Source organism: Clupea harengus, chromosome 3 (assembly GCF_900700415.2).
Source record: "Clupea harengus chromosome 3, Ch_v2.0.2, whole genome shotgun sequence".
Lineage (NCBI taxonomy): Eukaryota > Metazoa > Chordata > Actinopteri > Clupeiformes > Clupeidae > Clupea > Clupea harengus.
In genome coordinates, this window is record NC_045154.1 from 20,814,063 (window position 1) to 20,826,562 (window position 12,500).

The window sequence follows — 12,500 nt, forward strand, 5'->3', positions numbered from 1 at the left end:
TGTTGCATCCTCGGATAGTTTTAAAACTTTTTTCCTCCACATAATGGAACAAATCGGTATCAAGCTGTTCTTAATTAAAGATACAAAAAAAAGGACTGTGTTCTCCACACAAAGAGGAAGTCTGTTCCACATGGGGATTTCCCAACTGTTGTAAAGTTTTATATTGAGCAACTGGACTTAGTCCTATCCAGCTAGTATGCAAGTCTGCAGTATCCCCAATGAGCTTAATTGTGGTTAATGTGCTCTGGTCCTGCTTGCCGCCTCAGACTGAAACTGTGTCAGGTTCGGGAGGACAGCAAAGTTGGGGAGGAGCCCATGGGGATGATTGACAGCTGTCACCTACCCCACTTCCACATCCCATTATCCCCACATTACTTGATCATCTCCTTGACCTCCTCCTTCACATTCTCCTCCTCATTCACTTCTAGCTCTTAGCTTACACTCCCCCTTCCCCAGGGGTCTGTGGACAAAACACACACAATCTCAAATAGGAATTTCAGCACCATGGTCAGTTCCCGGGCCCAGCTTGCTTAATAGCTAGGCCAATAGTGTGTGTGTGTGTGTGTGTGTGTGTGTGTGTGTGTGTGTGTGTGTGTGTGTGTGTGTGTGTTTGTGTGTGTGAGACCCATGACTACTCTGTTCCTGGTAGCACCCAGTTATTGACGCACTGCATATTTTGCATTTGGGGTTGAGGTTCGCTAAGGATAGGCTATATAGAGTTTCATAGAGTGCATTGAGACTGACAGTCATGTCTAATACCAGACGAATAACAGTATTAAAGAAGTAAAAATACATATAGATACTTGTCAAACGATAAAAGATTTAATAGATATAATCCCCTCTATAACCATCGTTGTGTGTGTGTGTGTGTTTGTTTGTGACCCCAGTTCCAGGCTACAGTGGACGAAGGCTCGAACGGTGTGGTGGTTAACCTGACGGTGGACGACCGTGATGACCCGGCTACGGGGGCCTGGCGGGTGGTCTACTCCATCATCAACGGAGACCCCAACCAGAGCTTTGCGATCACCACCAACCTTGACAACAACGAGGGCATGCTGTCCGTCATCAAGGTGTGTCTCACAGAGACGCCCAAAGACCCCACAACCCCTAAAATATATTAGAAATTATAATTATAAAATAAATTATATTATTTTTATCAGCTGTATTAACGGGAAGCCATGCTCTTAATTTGGAATCTGGCCTCCTAAATTTCTCTTAAATTTGTTGGTTTGCGGTCACAAAGTCACTTCTGCATGTATGTGTTTGTGTTTCAAAGGAGCTCACAGTACCATAAACTGGTTGCAAAAATGGTTCAAGGAGAAAAGTGATGTGAACGAACACAAAACAGCTACTTCTAAACCAATGACAAATGAGTAGTGTCAAGGCTTAGGACCCAACAACCGCCTCTGTGTTTAGTTTATTGCATCAGTGGTGCAGTTTTTTCTTTTTTGATTACCCCAGTTGCTCCCTCAGACTCTGAGTTGTGTTTCTTTGTCTTGCCTCTCTCTCTCTCTCTCTCTTTCTCTCTCTCTCTCTCTCTCTCTTTGTCTTTCCTTCAGTTGTTCTTGCAAGGTTTCTATTATCTTTAGTCAAATACTTGGGGCCAAAACTGTATTTCTTGTATTTGTTTAAATAGGATATTGATGCAGATAGATTAATGGCTCAACAGGCTTAACAACTCTCTCTGTTTAATTTGTTTTAGTGGTGTAATTGTGTGGGAAAGGTAGACAATGGTTTAATAGAGAAGTGTTAAACCTCTCTCTCTCTCTGTGTCTCTCCCTCTCCCTGTCCTTGTAGCCTCTGGACTATGAGAGCACAGCCTTCCACACGCTGCTCATAAAGGTGGAGAACGAGGAGGCGCTGGTGCCTGACGTGGGCTACGGCTCCAGCTCCACCGCCACCGTGCACGTCACCGTCCAGGACGTCAACGAGGGGCCCGTCTTCTACCCCGACCCCATGGTGGTCACCAAGGAGGAGAACATCTCCGTGGGCAGCTTCGTGGCCATGCTCAACGCCACTGACCCCGACTACCTCCAGTCGCAGAGCATCAGGTCAGTGAGCAGAGTCAGACACGTAACCATAACGACCGCAGAACAGACTAACCTCAGGCTGCACACACATGCCCCATGCAAGACATTCCGTTGGGTTTGGAATGTGGTGGTTTCTGTTTTTCTTATTTATACACTGTGGTATCATGAGAGGCTTTACCACTGAGCTGGGTGTAGGGCAGTGCGTAATCAACAGGACAGAGCAGGCAAAAGTGCTTTCAAACGAGGAACCCGGTTTATTCACCAACACAAAGTATTTCAGGAAGCAAAACAACAAAGATCTTCAAAGGCAAAACATAGGCTTCATAAAGTTGCTCCTAACTTAAGTCCTACCAACTGTGGTTGCAAACTCAAAGTTTGTCTGTCCAGGTCCTTCCCGGTGGTGCTAGCCTTCCGGACTCGGCTTAGCAAGCGCTTTAGCAAACGCTTCAGCAAGCGTTTCAACAAAGGCTTCACCCGCACGTCAAGTGCTCTCTGTTCTCCCTCCTGGCTCTCTCGGCTCTCGTGGCTCACTCTTTCACAACAGGCACCACCTGTCTTAAATGCTCCTTCCATCAGGTGCCTTAAGCACCTACACCTGGTTGGGTGCTGCTGCATTCTGGGAGATGTAGTGCCACTGGCAGCCATCTTGTGGTTGGGCAGCCAGACTTCCACACGAACACCACACCCCTCTGCTAGCTGGCCCATCATGATGCCACAACACATATATTTGCCTCACTTTTTACCAATGTTTTTAAATATGCGGCATCGTCATATTTATATCTCTTTAGGGTGTGTTATAACAAGTGATTTATATGCACACAGTAGCACTGTGAACGAGCTATGAATTACTACGCTATAGAGTTAAGAGGGTTTTCTGAATAGAATATATGGAGCATTAATGTAAGGCAGGCCAGTTTTATGGTCATCGTAACATGATTCTTTAGAGTGACACTGGATTAAGATCCTTATCTGAATATAATATATGGAGCATTAACATAAGGGAAGCCAGTTTCGTGGCGTCAGGGAATCATGGCATGATTCTTTCTGGTAGTGCACGGCTACCTTTACTCACATGTATGTCACTGTGGATAAAGCCTTACTGTTTATTTACATCATGGGCCTTGGAAACGAATAGCAAGAGGGAAACGACATAATGCACTAACAGTGGAGGGTACATATGAAGAAAACATATTACAATCTAAGTGCACGAGGTTTCTCAGGATGCTCTCTGCTCAGTGCAGATGAGAGTGAGTAAATAACGTACTGTATGTTCCATTAAGTCGTGTTATTTAACAGGCATCTCTGTGAGCCACTTAATTTCTTCTCTGCGAGGAGTTTTGTTACTCTGCAATGCTACAGGCGGAAGGAGTACGTTATCGCCCACCAGGCTTTTAACTTGCGATGGATTAAGATCTCTGGGGATGGCTTTCGTATAGTCTGCTCAAGAGGCTGATCATTGCAAAGCAACCTAGTCAAGCTCCCTGAAATTGTGCCACTTAAAGGTGTGGATGAGGAAGAGGTTTAAGATAACTATAATCAGTTCAGTTGTGATATACTGGTATAAGAACAATGGAATTAAGAGCCCCAGTTAATGTGTGTGGAGCCAAACTCTCCAAAAAAAGGAGTTTATTCTTGTTGCCGTCCCACATAGTTTCATTTGTCTGGTTCAACACAAGGAAATTCTGCCTGGCAAAGCAATGACCACATCCAGGGTGGCATAGTTTTCTACAGTGACTGAGTCAGTCTGTGCAAAGCTGGTTATTGCTGGCTGTCCACATTCAAAGCCTGGTCAAGACTGCCAGTGTAGGTTTGCCTGAGATTCCTATTGCTCTGCTACAAGGTTAGTTGGCATAGTGAATAGTATCTCAGGTACTATAACTGTTGGCCATTAGGATGTGTGGGTTATGGTTAAGATGTGTGGGTAATGGTAAGGATGTGTGAACTATGGTTAAGATGTGTGGATTATGGTTAAGATGTGTGAATTATAGTTAAGATGTGTGGGTTATGGTTAGGATTGGTGGGTTATAGTTAAGATGTGGCTGGTTGACTGTCACATAACAGACATTTTAGTGGGGTTCATATGCTTTTGAGGCAGTGTATCCATTTTCCCTGACCTTGTGTGCCAGCCATCTGCAAATACTGTCAGTTCATTGCCCATAGCTCTGACAGTGTATTTACAAGGTAGATCAACTGCCAAAACGGCATGGGGAACAACATGGTCTTTACCACCTCTTTACTGCAAAGTCATTACAGTTGTGCCTTGGAGGGCCCTGCCGTTTACTGCGCGCCACACTCAAACAATTCCCCCCAGTGCTGCTGGCTTACTGTGTAACTTTCAAATTGCTCCCTGCAAGGTCCGTTAGTCCTAATGTGAATGACAATCAAAATGGATTCTCGGTAGACGTGTGCGCTTCCTGCCACGCAGCCAATATCCTTTCTTTCTTTCTTTTCTTTTCTTTTCTTTTTTTTTTATTCGCTTTATCTTTTTTATTTGTCCCTGCTATGCCAGTGACGATATATAGATCCCCCTTCACTGCACTGTCTACCTCCGCCTCCTTAAGTGCTCTTCCTCTTCAGACTGGTGTTGTAGCTTCTCCCCGAGACTCCAAAAGGGCCTTTACCACATCCATCCCTTCTTGCTTTGTGGCACTTAAGTGATTTGGCGTAATGGCAGAGATGCCTGATTTCAGATGCACCTCCAGTAATGATGAGGTTTAGGAAGCAGAGAGCAACCCGGATTTTAATGTTATTGCCTGGAGCCATCAATGACCTGTGAAATGAAATGACTAGATTAAGATGATTAGCCAGACCACCGTTATTGTTAGCTCATGAGCATTAAAGAGCTTTCTGCTCCATTACCAGCCAAATCTCTGGGTTGGGTGTTGGACCTGTCCACCCAGAGTGGCTGTTTGGTTGCAGAGTTAGTTAAATTACTGTGTAATAAAATTACGCACATTATTACAAAGAGCCAGTGCTCCTCGCAGGCAGATAGTGATGGTTTCATTATGGAATGTGACAACAGGGAAGAGAGAAAGTTAGAGTTTTTCCAGAGTTTTGTTTTTGTTCATTCCACGTCTTGATGCTGATTTAGACATAGTGTTTCCGTTTTTGTTTCCTAAAAGAAGTGCCTTGCTACAGTATAGCTATGCTGTCATCTAAAGTCTTATATAGAGTACCAAAGAGAAACTAGAAATGACTAGACTAGACTAGATTAGAAATGTCAATGTCAGAATGACTAAGTGTTGGTAACCGATGATTAACACTGATAATTAGTCTATCTGATAATATAATGGCATAGTTGTCTACTTGTACGTCACAAAGGCTATAGAATAACAAGTGCCACTGCTGTCAGTTGGTCTGATGTGCTGTGCCTCCGCATGGCTCTCTATCGCATTCATTCAGGCGTTCCCCTCCATCCTCTTCCTCATTCATCTCCCTCCCTGTCCTCCCTACTCAACCCTCCCGTCTGTCTCACTTTGAGTCCTGCCTGTGTGTCTCACACACCTTCTATTGCCAGTGTTTTTGCCATTTTGATCCGCTATGTTTTATTGACGGTGATGTGAAGTGGGGTTCAATGAAAGAGAATTAAAAAAAAAAATCATCTTTTAGCTTCTGCTCTGCGCTAAATAACTTATAGACCATTACAGCTGGCATGACCTTGTGTCGGCCCCTGCCGTTGTTGTTGCTGTTGGACTCCACATTCTCAGGCTGACATGTTTACATTAAACACAGACTGACATCTTTACATTAAACACAGACTGACATGTTTACATTAAACACAGACTGACATGTTTACATTAAACACAGGCTGACATCTTTACATTAAACACAGGCTGACATCTTTACATTAAACACAGGCTGGATGTGATCAGAACACCGACTGCTCGTTATTAAAGTGGGACAGTCTCTGTTTCAACAGCGTTATTGTCCCCCCGCCCTTTCATCAATGGCTAATCAGGGGTTTGCTTATCTGGTGTGTGTGTGTGTGTGTGTGTGTGTGTGTGTGTGTGTGTGTGTTTTTGTAAGTTTTTGTGTATGCAGGCAGTCTGAGTGACTGTTGCTTCTTGAATGAATCAGACCACATGAGTGAGTAACTCATTTTCCTCTTTTGATCTCATGCAGCCAGTCAGAGAAAGTCTTTGAAGTGCAATGGCCTCTACGCAGGCCAAATGAGCATGAGACAAGGAGAGAGACAGAGAGAGAGAGAGAGAAAAAGTCAGAGAGAGAGAGAGAGAGAGAGAGAGAGAGAGGTGGCATAAATTGAGATAGGATAGAACCGAGATAGGATAGAACTGAGTAGAGAAGGGAAAGGAAGTGTGTGTATGTGTGTGTGTGTGTGTGTGTGTGTGTGTGTGTGCATGCATGCGTGTGTGTGCAGATTCTGCAGAATCAGAGCAAGCAGAGCAGAAATGTGCATTTAACCATTCAACCAGACTTACTCCCATCAAAACAGGAATTTCATAAATGTGCTGCCTTTCTGAATGTATTGCCAATGCTAAATGAACCAGATGACGCAGCACTTCAAATACAGCTAGCCAGATGGCTTCAGGATGACTTCATTTTTTCCCTCATCAACTTTCTCATAGCGTTTCCCATTTAGTGAAACGACGGCATTGACCGATTCTCTCTTTTCATTTCTTTTTGAGCTGTCATCCTCATAACCTTTTTGGAGGTTATCCGTTCTATCCTAATGAGCGAGGACAAACAGCAGAGAGGATACCAGACTCCACTTCCTCTCTCATTAGTCTCTCCTTAATGACTCTAAGGAGGAATAATTGTAAGAATTGTAATTAGAGTTGGAGGTAGTACACAGCCGTCACCATGGCAGGTAGGTTAGAGAGCTATGTTGCACCTGTGTGTTTGTTTCTTTTTGTACATTTGTTCAACTCATTCTGAGAAACCTTTTTTGAAAAACCCTCCCTGACACTTTCCAGAACAGATGCCTCTTTCTCACTCACTCACTCCTATGTGCTCCCTGCCTTCTCTCCACTCTGTCTCGAACTCTCTCACTCACTCACTCACTCACTCACTCCTATGCTCTCTCTGCCTTCTCTCCACTCTGTCTCGAACTCTCTCACTCACTCACTCACTCACTCACTCCTATGCTCTCTCTGCCTTCTCTCCACTCTGTCTCTAACTCACTCCCTTAAGGTTCAATCAGCAATTATTCACCTGTAGCCACGCGTTCCCGTCTGACTCCCTTCCTGTAAAGTGACTCATGCTGACTGACAGCTCTGCGTGTTTGTTTGGCGTCTGCACTTACGCTGATATCACACTCTCATCGTCTCCTCACCTCGCCGTCCATCTCAACGCCGCCGCTGACACCCAGCCTAATCACATCTGTTTCTCCGCTGCCTCCTTTTAGTCATCATGTGGCTGGTAAGAAGTTCAAGGAGTACCCAGTTACCCCGCCCTGCCTGTCTGCGTGTGCCAGGGGGGTTTTAGGGCTGGAGTGAGCTGTGAAGCTCGTATACATTACAAACACTTTATCAATGGCTGCAGGCTTTTGGGCCCGTGTGTATAGTTTTCAGCAAGAGTTGTCTTTGCCCTGTCAAAATGAATCATACGAAAGGGTTTTAAACATCAGCAGTGTTTGCATTTTCTCACATTATATAAACTTTTCGGGGGACTTAGGGTTCGAGTCAGGTACTTGTTTTGCATGCACATTTCTAAGCAGAGGAAATCACTCTCACATCATCGTCTTAACAGCAGACATCAGTTGTTTGGTCATCTGGTGGTGGTTAGGATCCTGGAGATGCTGTAAGCGCTGCCTTTCTTGGTCACATGATACCAGGAGGTGAACAGTGAGGTTTGGTGGACTCTCTCTCCCTTCTTCTCTTCCACACTCTCTCTCTCTCTCTCTCTCTCTCTCTCTCTCTCTCTCTCTCTATCTCTCTCTCCCTTCTTCTCTCCCTCTCTCTCTCTCTCTCTCTCTCTCTCTCTCTCTCTGATGTGATGCCAGGAGCAGTTCCTCTCTCAAGCCCAATCTGAGCGAAGCTCTGTGAAGCTTGCAGAGGATCAGGTAAAGGTTGCATCAGAGCAAAGCGAGGGAGGAGGCAATCATAAATATACAAGATGGCAAGGTAGGGATAGAGAGGGAGGGAGAGAGAGAGAGAGAGAGAGAGAGAGAGAGAACAGGCTGGGTGTCTACGTGTGGTATCCTATGCGTAAATGCCCCCAGGTAAAGTGGGCTTTGAGCAGCGCCACAGCGTCTGTTTGCTGAGGAGTGTGAAGTGATGTGCTGTGCTGAGACAGAAGGCCTGGAAGGGAAATGTTCTGGATGGGAATGGCAGTCAGAGGGTGCTTAGACTGAGATGCTGCATAGTACCTTGCTCTTAGAAAAATGCATTGTTAGAAAATTACTTCAATGTTTACTTTTGTTGCTTTTCTGAGTATATAATGGTGGGACTCTTACATCCCTGGAGTTTTTGAGTGGCTGGGTTTGTTTATTAATGCGAGTGCGTGTTCAGAACCAAGCACACATATTCTAAAATCTGAAAAATATTGGAGTTGGAGGACAATTATGATGAAGGTCACTGATGATTTGTCACAGTCTATCAAGCATTTCAGTCATGCCTAAACAGTCCGCTGAGGCCCGGTGTCTGCTGCTCTCTCTGTGAGAGTTATGCATTGTGAGTGAGGTCCTGCCACTGTTCTTCAGTTTGCTTCAGCACCAAGGACAGCGTCTGAGGAAAGGTCCTACAGAGGCAAAAGGAAACAGATGAGGGGTTTAAACGAGGCCATGAAGTTTTAATGGAAAAAGAACGCTACTTAAGACTCAGTCATTTAACGTTTGAACCCATCTTGCCACCTCATACCAGCCTTTCTTTGCTGCTTGGTTTACCACATTTTCATCACACCACCTCCATCCTCCTGTGACATTCATTTCAATCCAGCCCAGGAAATGATAAGGCAAAGCAAAAACTCAGTATTTCAGAAAGCTGAAATGAACTGAAATCAGCGCGATGCTTAGAAACCTTAAGTAACGTAGGTTTTAATAAAAAGCTTGGGTTTTGTGCTGATACCAGTCCCCCCCCCCCCAATCTCCTGTGGGGAAGTGTCTAGACCGCCGGAGAGGAGTTTTATCACTGCCAGACTGACGCGCCGATGCTCGTCTGCGGATACATCACATAATAGGCGTCTTTTTATCACTGGCACAAACAGGCACTGCAGCAGGTGTGTGTGTGTGTGTGTGTGTGTGTGTGTGTGTGTGTGTGTCTGTGTATGTGTGTGAGTGTGTGTGTGTGTGTGTGTGTGTGTGTGTGTGTGTGTGTGTGTACGTGTGTGAGTGTGTGTGTGCAAGTGTGTCTGTGTGTGGATGTGTATGTATATGCACGTGTGTGTCTGCCCTTATTTGAACTTTCCCTACTTTAAAAGGAGCTTTTGCATCATCAGAGTCCCCCATCCAGACAAAGGGATCTGAGGCACTGTGTGGGGGGGGGGACCGAACACTCCCCCTATGACATCACAGAAGGTTCTAGAATCCCCCTTTATTATCCTGAACAGCTGCGTGGAACTTGACTTTGCCTCGCTTTAAAAGACTTTCAGCTTTGAACATCAATTTTTCCCATCCCTCCTGTGCAACAAAAACATCCCCAAACTGGCCGTGGGTTTTCATAATTCAAAAGCTAGCTTTGAGTGTGTAAGGTTAAAAGCATCGAAGAGAGGACCAAGACCAAATAAGAAGGATGAAGGGAGACAGAGAGAGATAGAAAACAGAAGTGAAAGATTAAATATGCATTGCCCTCATTTGTGTGTGTCTGTGTGTGTCTGTGTGTGTGTGTGTGTGTGTGTATGTGTGTGTGTGTGTGTGTGTGTGTGTGTGTGTGTGTGTGTGTGTGTGTGTGTGTGTGTGAGAGAAGAGTGAGAGAGAAAAAGCTATATATGGAGATGTGTTGTGGCTGTAACCTGTCTGTTGTGATAGAACTTCACATATTCAGGCTAATCCCTGAGATGCTGTTACCTTGCACGGAAGAAACGTGTTAAACTCATTCAACAGCTCTCCCAATGCACACAGACGCAAACACACATGCACACAGACTCTCTCTCTCTCACACACACACACACACACACACACCTCCCAGACACAAAGCCCTGAACTCACACTTTTACTGCCGTTCTCTCTCACAGAGATACATTGTCTCTGTCTCCCCCTTACATTGTATGCGACTGCGATAACAAACATCTTCATTTCTCTTGCTGCTAGTGGCTGGCACAGTAAAATATGATACTGCACTTCCTGCAGTGGATATCTCCTGGTGCTGACAGTGTCAGGTGCTCCCTAAAGTGCTGGAGTATATGCTGGAGATAAGTAGCGCATCATCAATAAGCACGGCGTCGTTTGCCCACCTTGATGCTATGTATGGTTTCCAACATGTAGTTTCTTTGGCCTGTCAAAGTTAATCTGTAGATTGGGTTCAAAAAGTGGTTGCATTTGTCAGATCATAAACGTTTTAGTGTTTGCAAAACACATCTTCAAGAGCAAAAACAGCAGCGACGCCATCACTGCAGAAAAGACTTCAGGTTAAAAGACTAGGCTGAACTATGAGCAGAAGCACAAGGCCTGGGATGTTTAAAGACTAGGCTGAACTCTGAGATGTTTTTCCTAATATAAATTGATCTAATAGGATGTCTATTTTAGATGATCTCATGCATTATGTGTTTGAAAGGCTTGAATACTGGTTCAATAAACGAGTGTTGAACCCCTCTCTCTCTCTTTCTCTTTATCTCTCTTTCTCTCTCTCCCTCTCTCTCTCTCTGTCTCTCTCTCTCTCCCCCCTCTCCCTCTCTCTCTCTGTCTATCTCCCCCTCCTCTCTCTCTGTCTCTCTCTCCCCCCTCTCTATCTCTCTCTGTGCTGTGACTGTGGGGAAGCCCAGTGAGTGTGTGTTCTCTCTCCATGTCGAGGAGAAAGCTCTGTGGTGCATGTATTGTCAAACAGAGGGGTCGTGTCCTTGTATGTTAAAATTCTTCTTGAATACTGAACACACTGGTCCAGCATTTGCAATGTGCCTGGGATGGAAGGTATCAAAGGCAGCTGAATGTATAATACATAGCTGTAGAATTTCACTCATCAATTCATTCAAATGTCTTTTTTCTTCGTTTCTCTCTCTATCTCTCTCTCTCTCCCTTTTCCTCCCTCACTCTCTTTTCCTCTGTCTCTCTCTCTCTTTTTTTCCCTCGCTCCATCCCTCACTCTTATTCTCACTCTCTCTCTTGCTCTCAGTCTCCCCCTTTTCTCTCTCTCTCTCTCTCTCTCTCTTTCTTTCTCTCTCTCTCTCTCCCTTGCTCTCAGTCTCCCCCCTCTCTCTCTCTCTCTCTCTCTCCCTTGCTCTCAGTCTCCCCCTTCTCTCTCTCTATCTCTCTCTCTCTCTCTCTCTCTCTCTCGCTCCTCTCTCGTTCTCTGCCTCTGTCATTATTCAGGAACAGTGCTGAAAGCTCTCCCCTCCGGTTCCTCTTGCACATTCTTTTCTCAGCTTTAATATTGAATTCTGCACCTGACTCGCCTCCTGAGATGACTGCCAACTCATATCTTACACACCCAAAGGGCTCCTCTGTTCAGGAACAGGCCTGCTGTTATGCTCACTACCGCACAAAATATGGCACGGAAAATGGTGGTGCATGACCAGTGTTTTAGTGTTCTGTTTGTTTTCTTTTGTGATCAAAGAGAACATCACAGGACTCCCTCTCTGTTTGTGTTTCCCATAACCCAGACTGGATATGGCGTATTGTAAAGGTCATCTGCTCAACCCTTGTCAAGAACTCAGTGCTCAGTGAGGCGTTTTTTTTGGTGACTTAGAGAAAGCTATATTTCTGACCTCGAATGTTTTTGGACCTTTAATCTTAACCACCCACCAAAAGCATTTGCTGTGAATTCTTTGAGTTCTTCTTGAGTTCTGAAATTCTTCCAGTTTTCAGTGAGGCCCAAGGTTACATAATCCCTTTTGCAAATGTTTTTTTTTAAGATGATATCTTCCCAAAGGTATTACCGTGCTTCACTGGACCTCTCGACTACAGATCAGTTACAGGGCTCGGTTAGTAAGGAAGGTTTTAAAGTAAGACTGCAGTCTGTTGAAAGAGTGAAAAAAGAATGATCCTTGGAGGCCACTGTGATAGTGAATGCCTAAAGCAAATATATGGCTGATTTATATCTTAGATTTAAGCGATACAGGTACTCCTACACTGTGTAAAAAGCTACATTTAGCCAAAAAATACCCCCTCGTGTGAATTCAGGTCAGTGTTGCATTTTTTGATGAAAAATGTTCTGGCAGTAATTTCACTTAAGAGCTTTTATGCTTGATTTACCCAGCGTGCTCTAATACTGCCTGCCTATCAGCAGTACCTGGAGATGCCTTCCTCTGAGACCATGTGCTCAAATACATCATAGCACCACTGCCTGAGACGTCCACATCCTCCATCCCACTCTCCCACTAGTGCGTGCCTATAGGGGCTCCAGTGCTTTGCCAGCAGAT

General features: G+C 44.8%; 1 protein-coding gene across 1 annotated transcript in view; it reads left to right on the forward strand.

The window, feature by feature from the left end:
• Positions 1–12,500, forward strand: part of cdh13 (cadherin 13, H-cadherin (heart)) — a 382,402-nt gene that overhangs the window by 314,928 nt on the left and 54,974 nt on the right. Inside the window, exons 10-11 of the mRNA XM_031564913.2 lie at positions 888–1,070; positions 1,798–2,051. Coding sequence (XP_031420773.1) covers positions 888–1,070; positions 1,798–2,051 — 437 coding nt within the window. The remainder of the gene's footprint in view (positions 1–887; positions 1,071–1,797; positions 2,052–12,500) is intronic.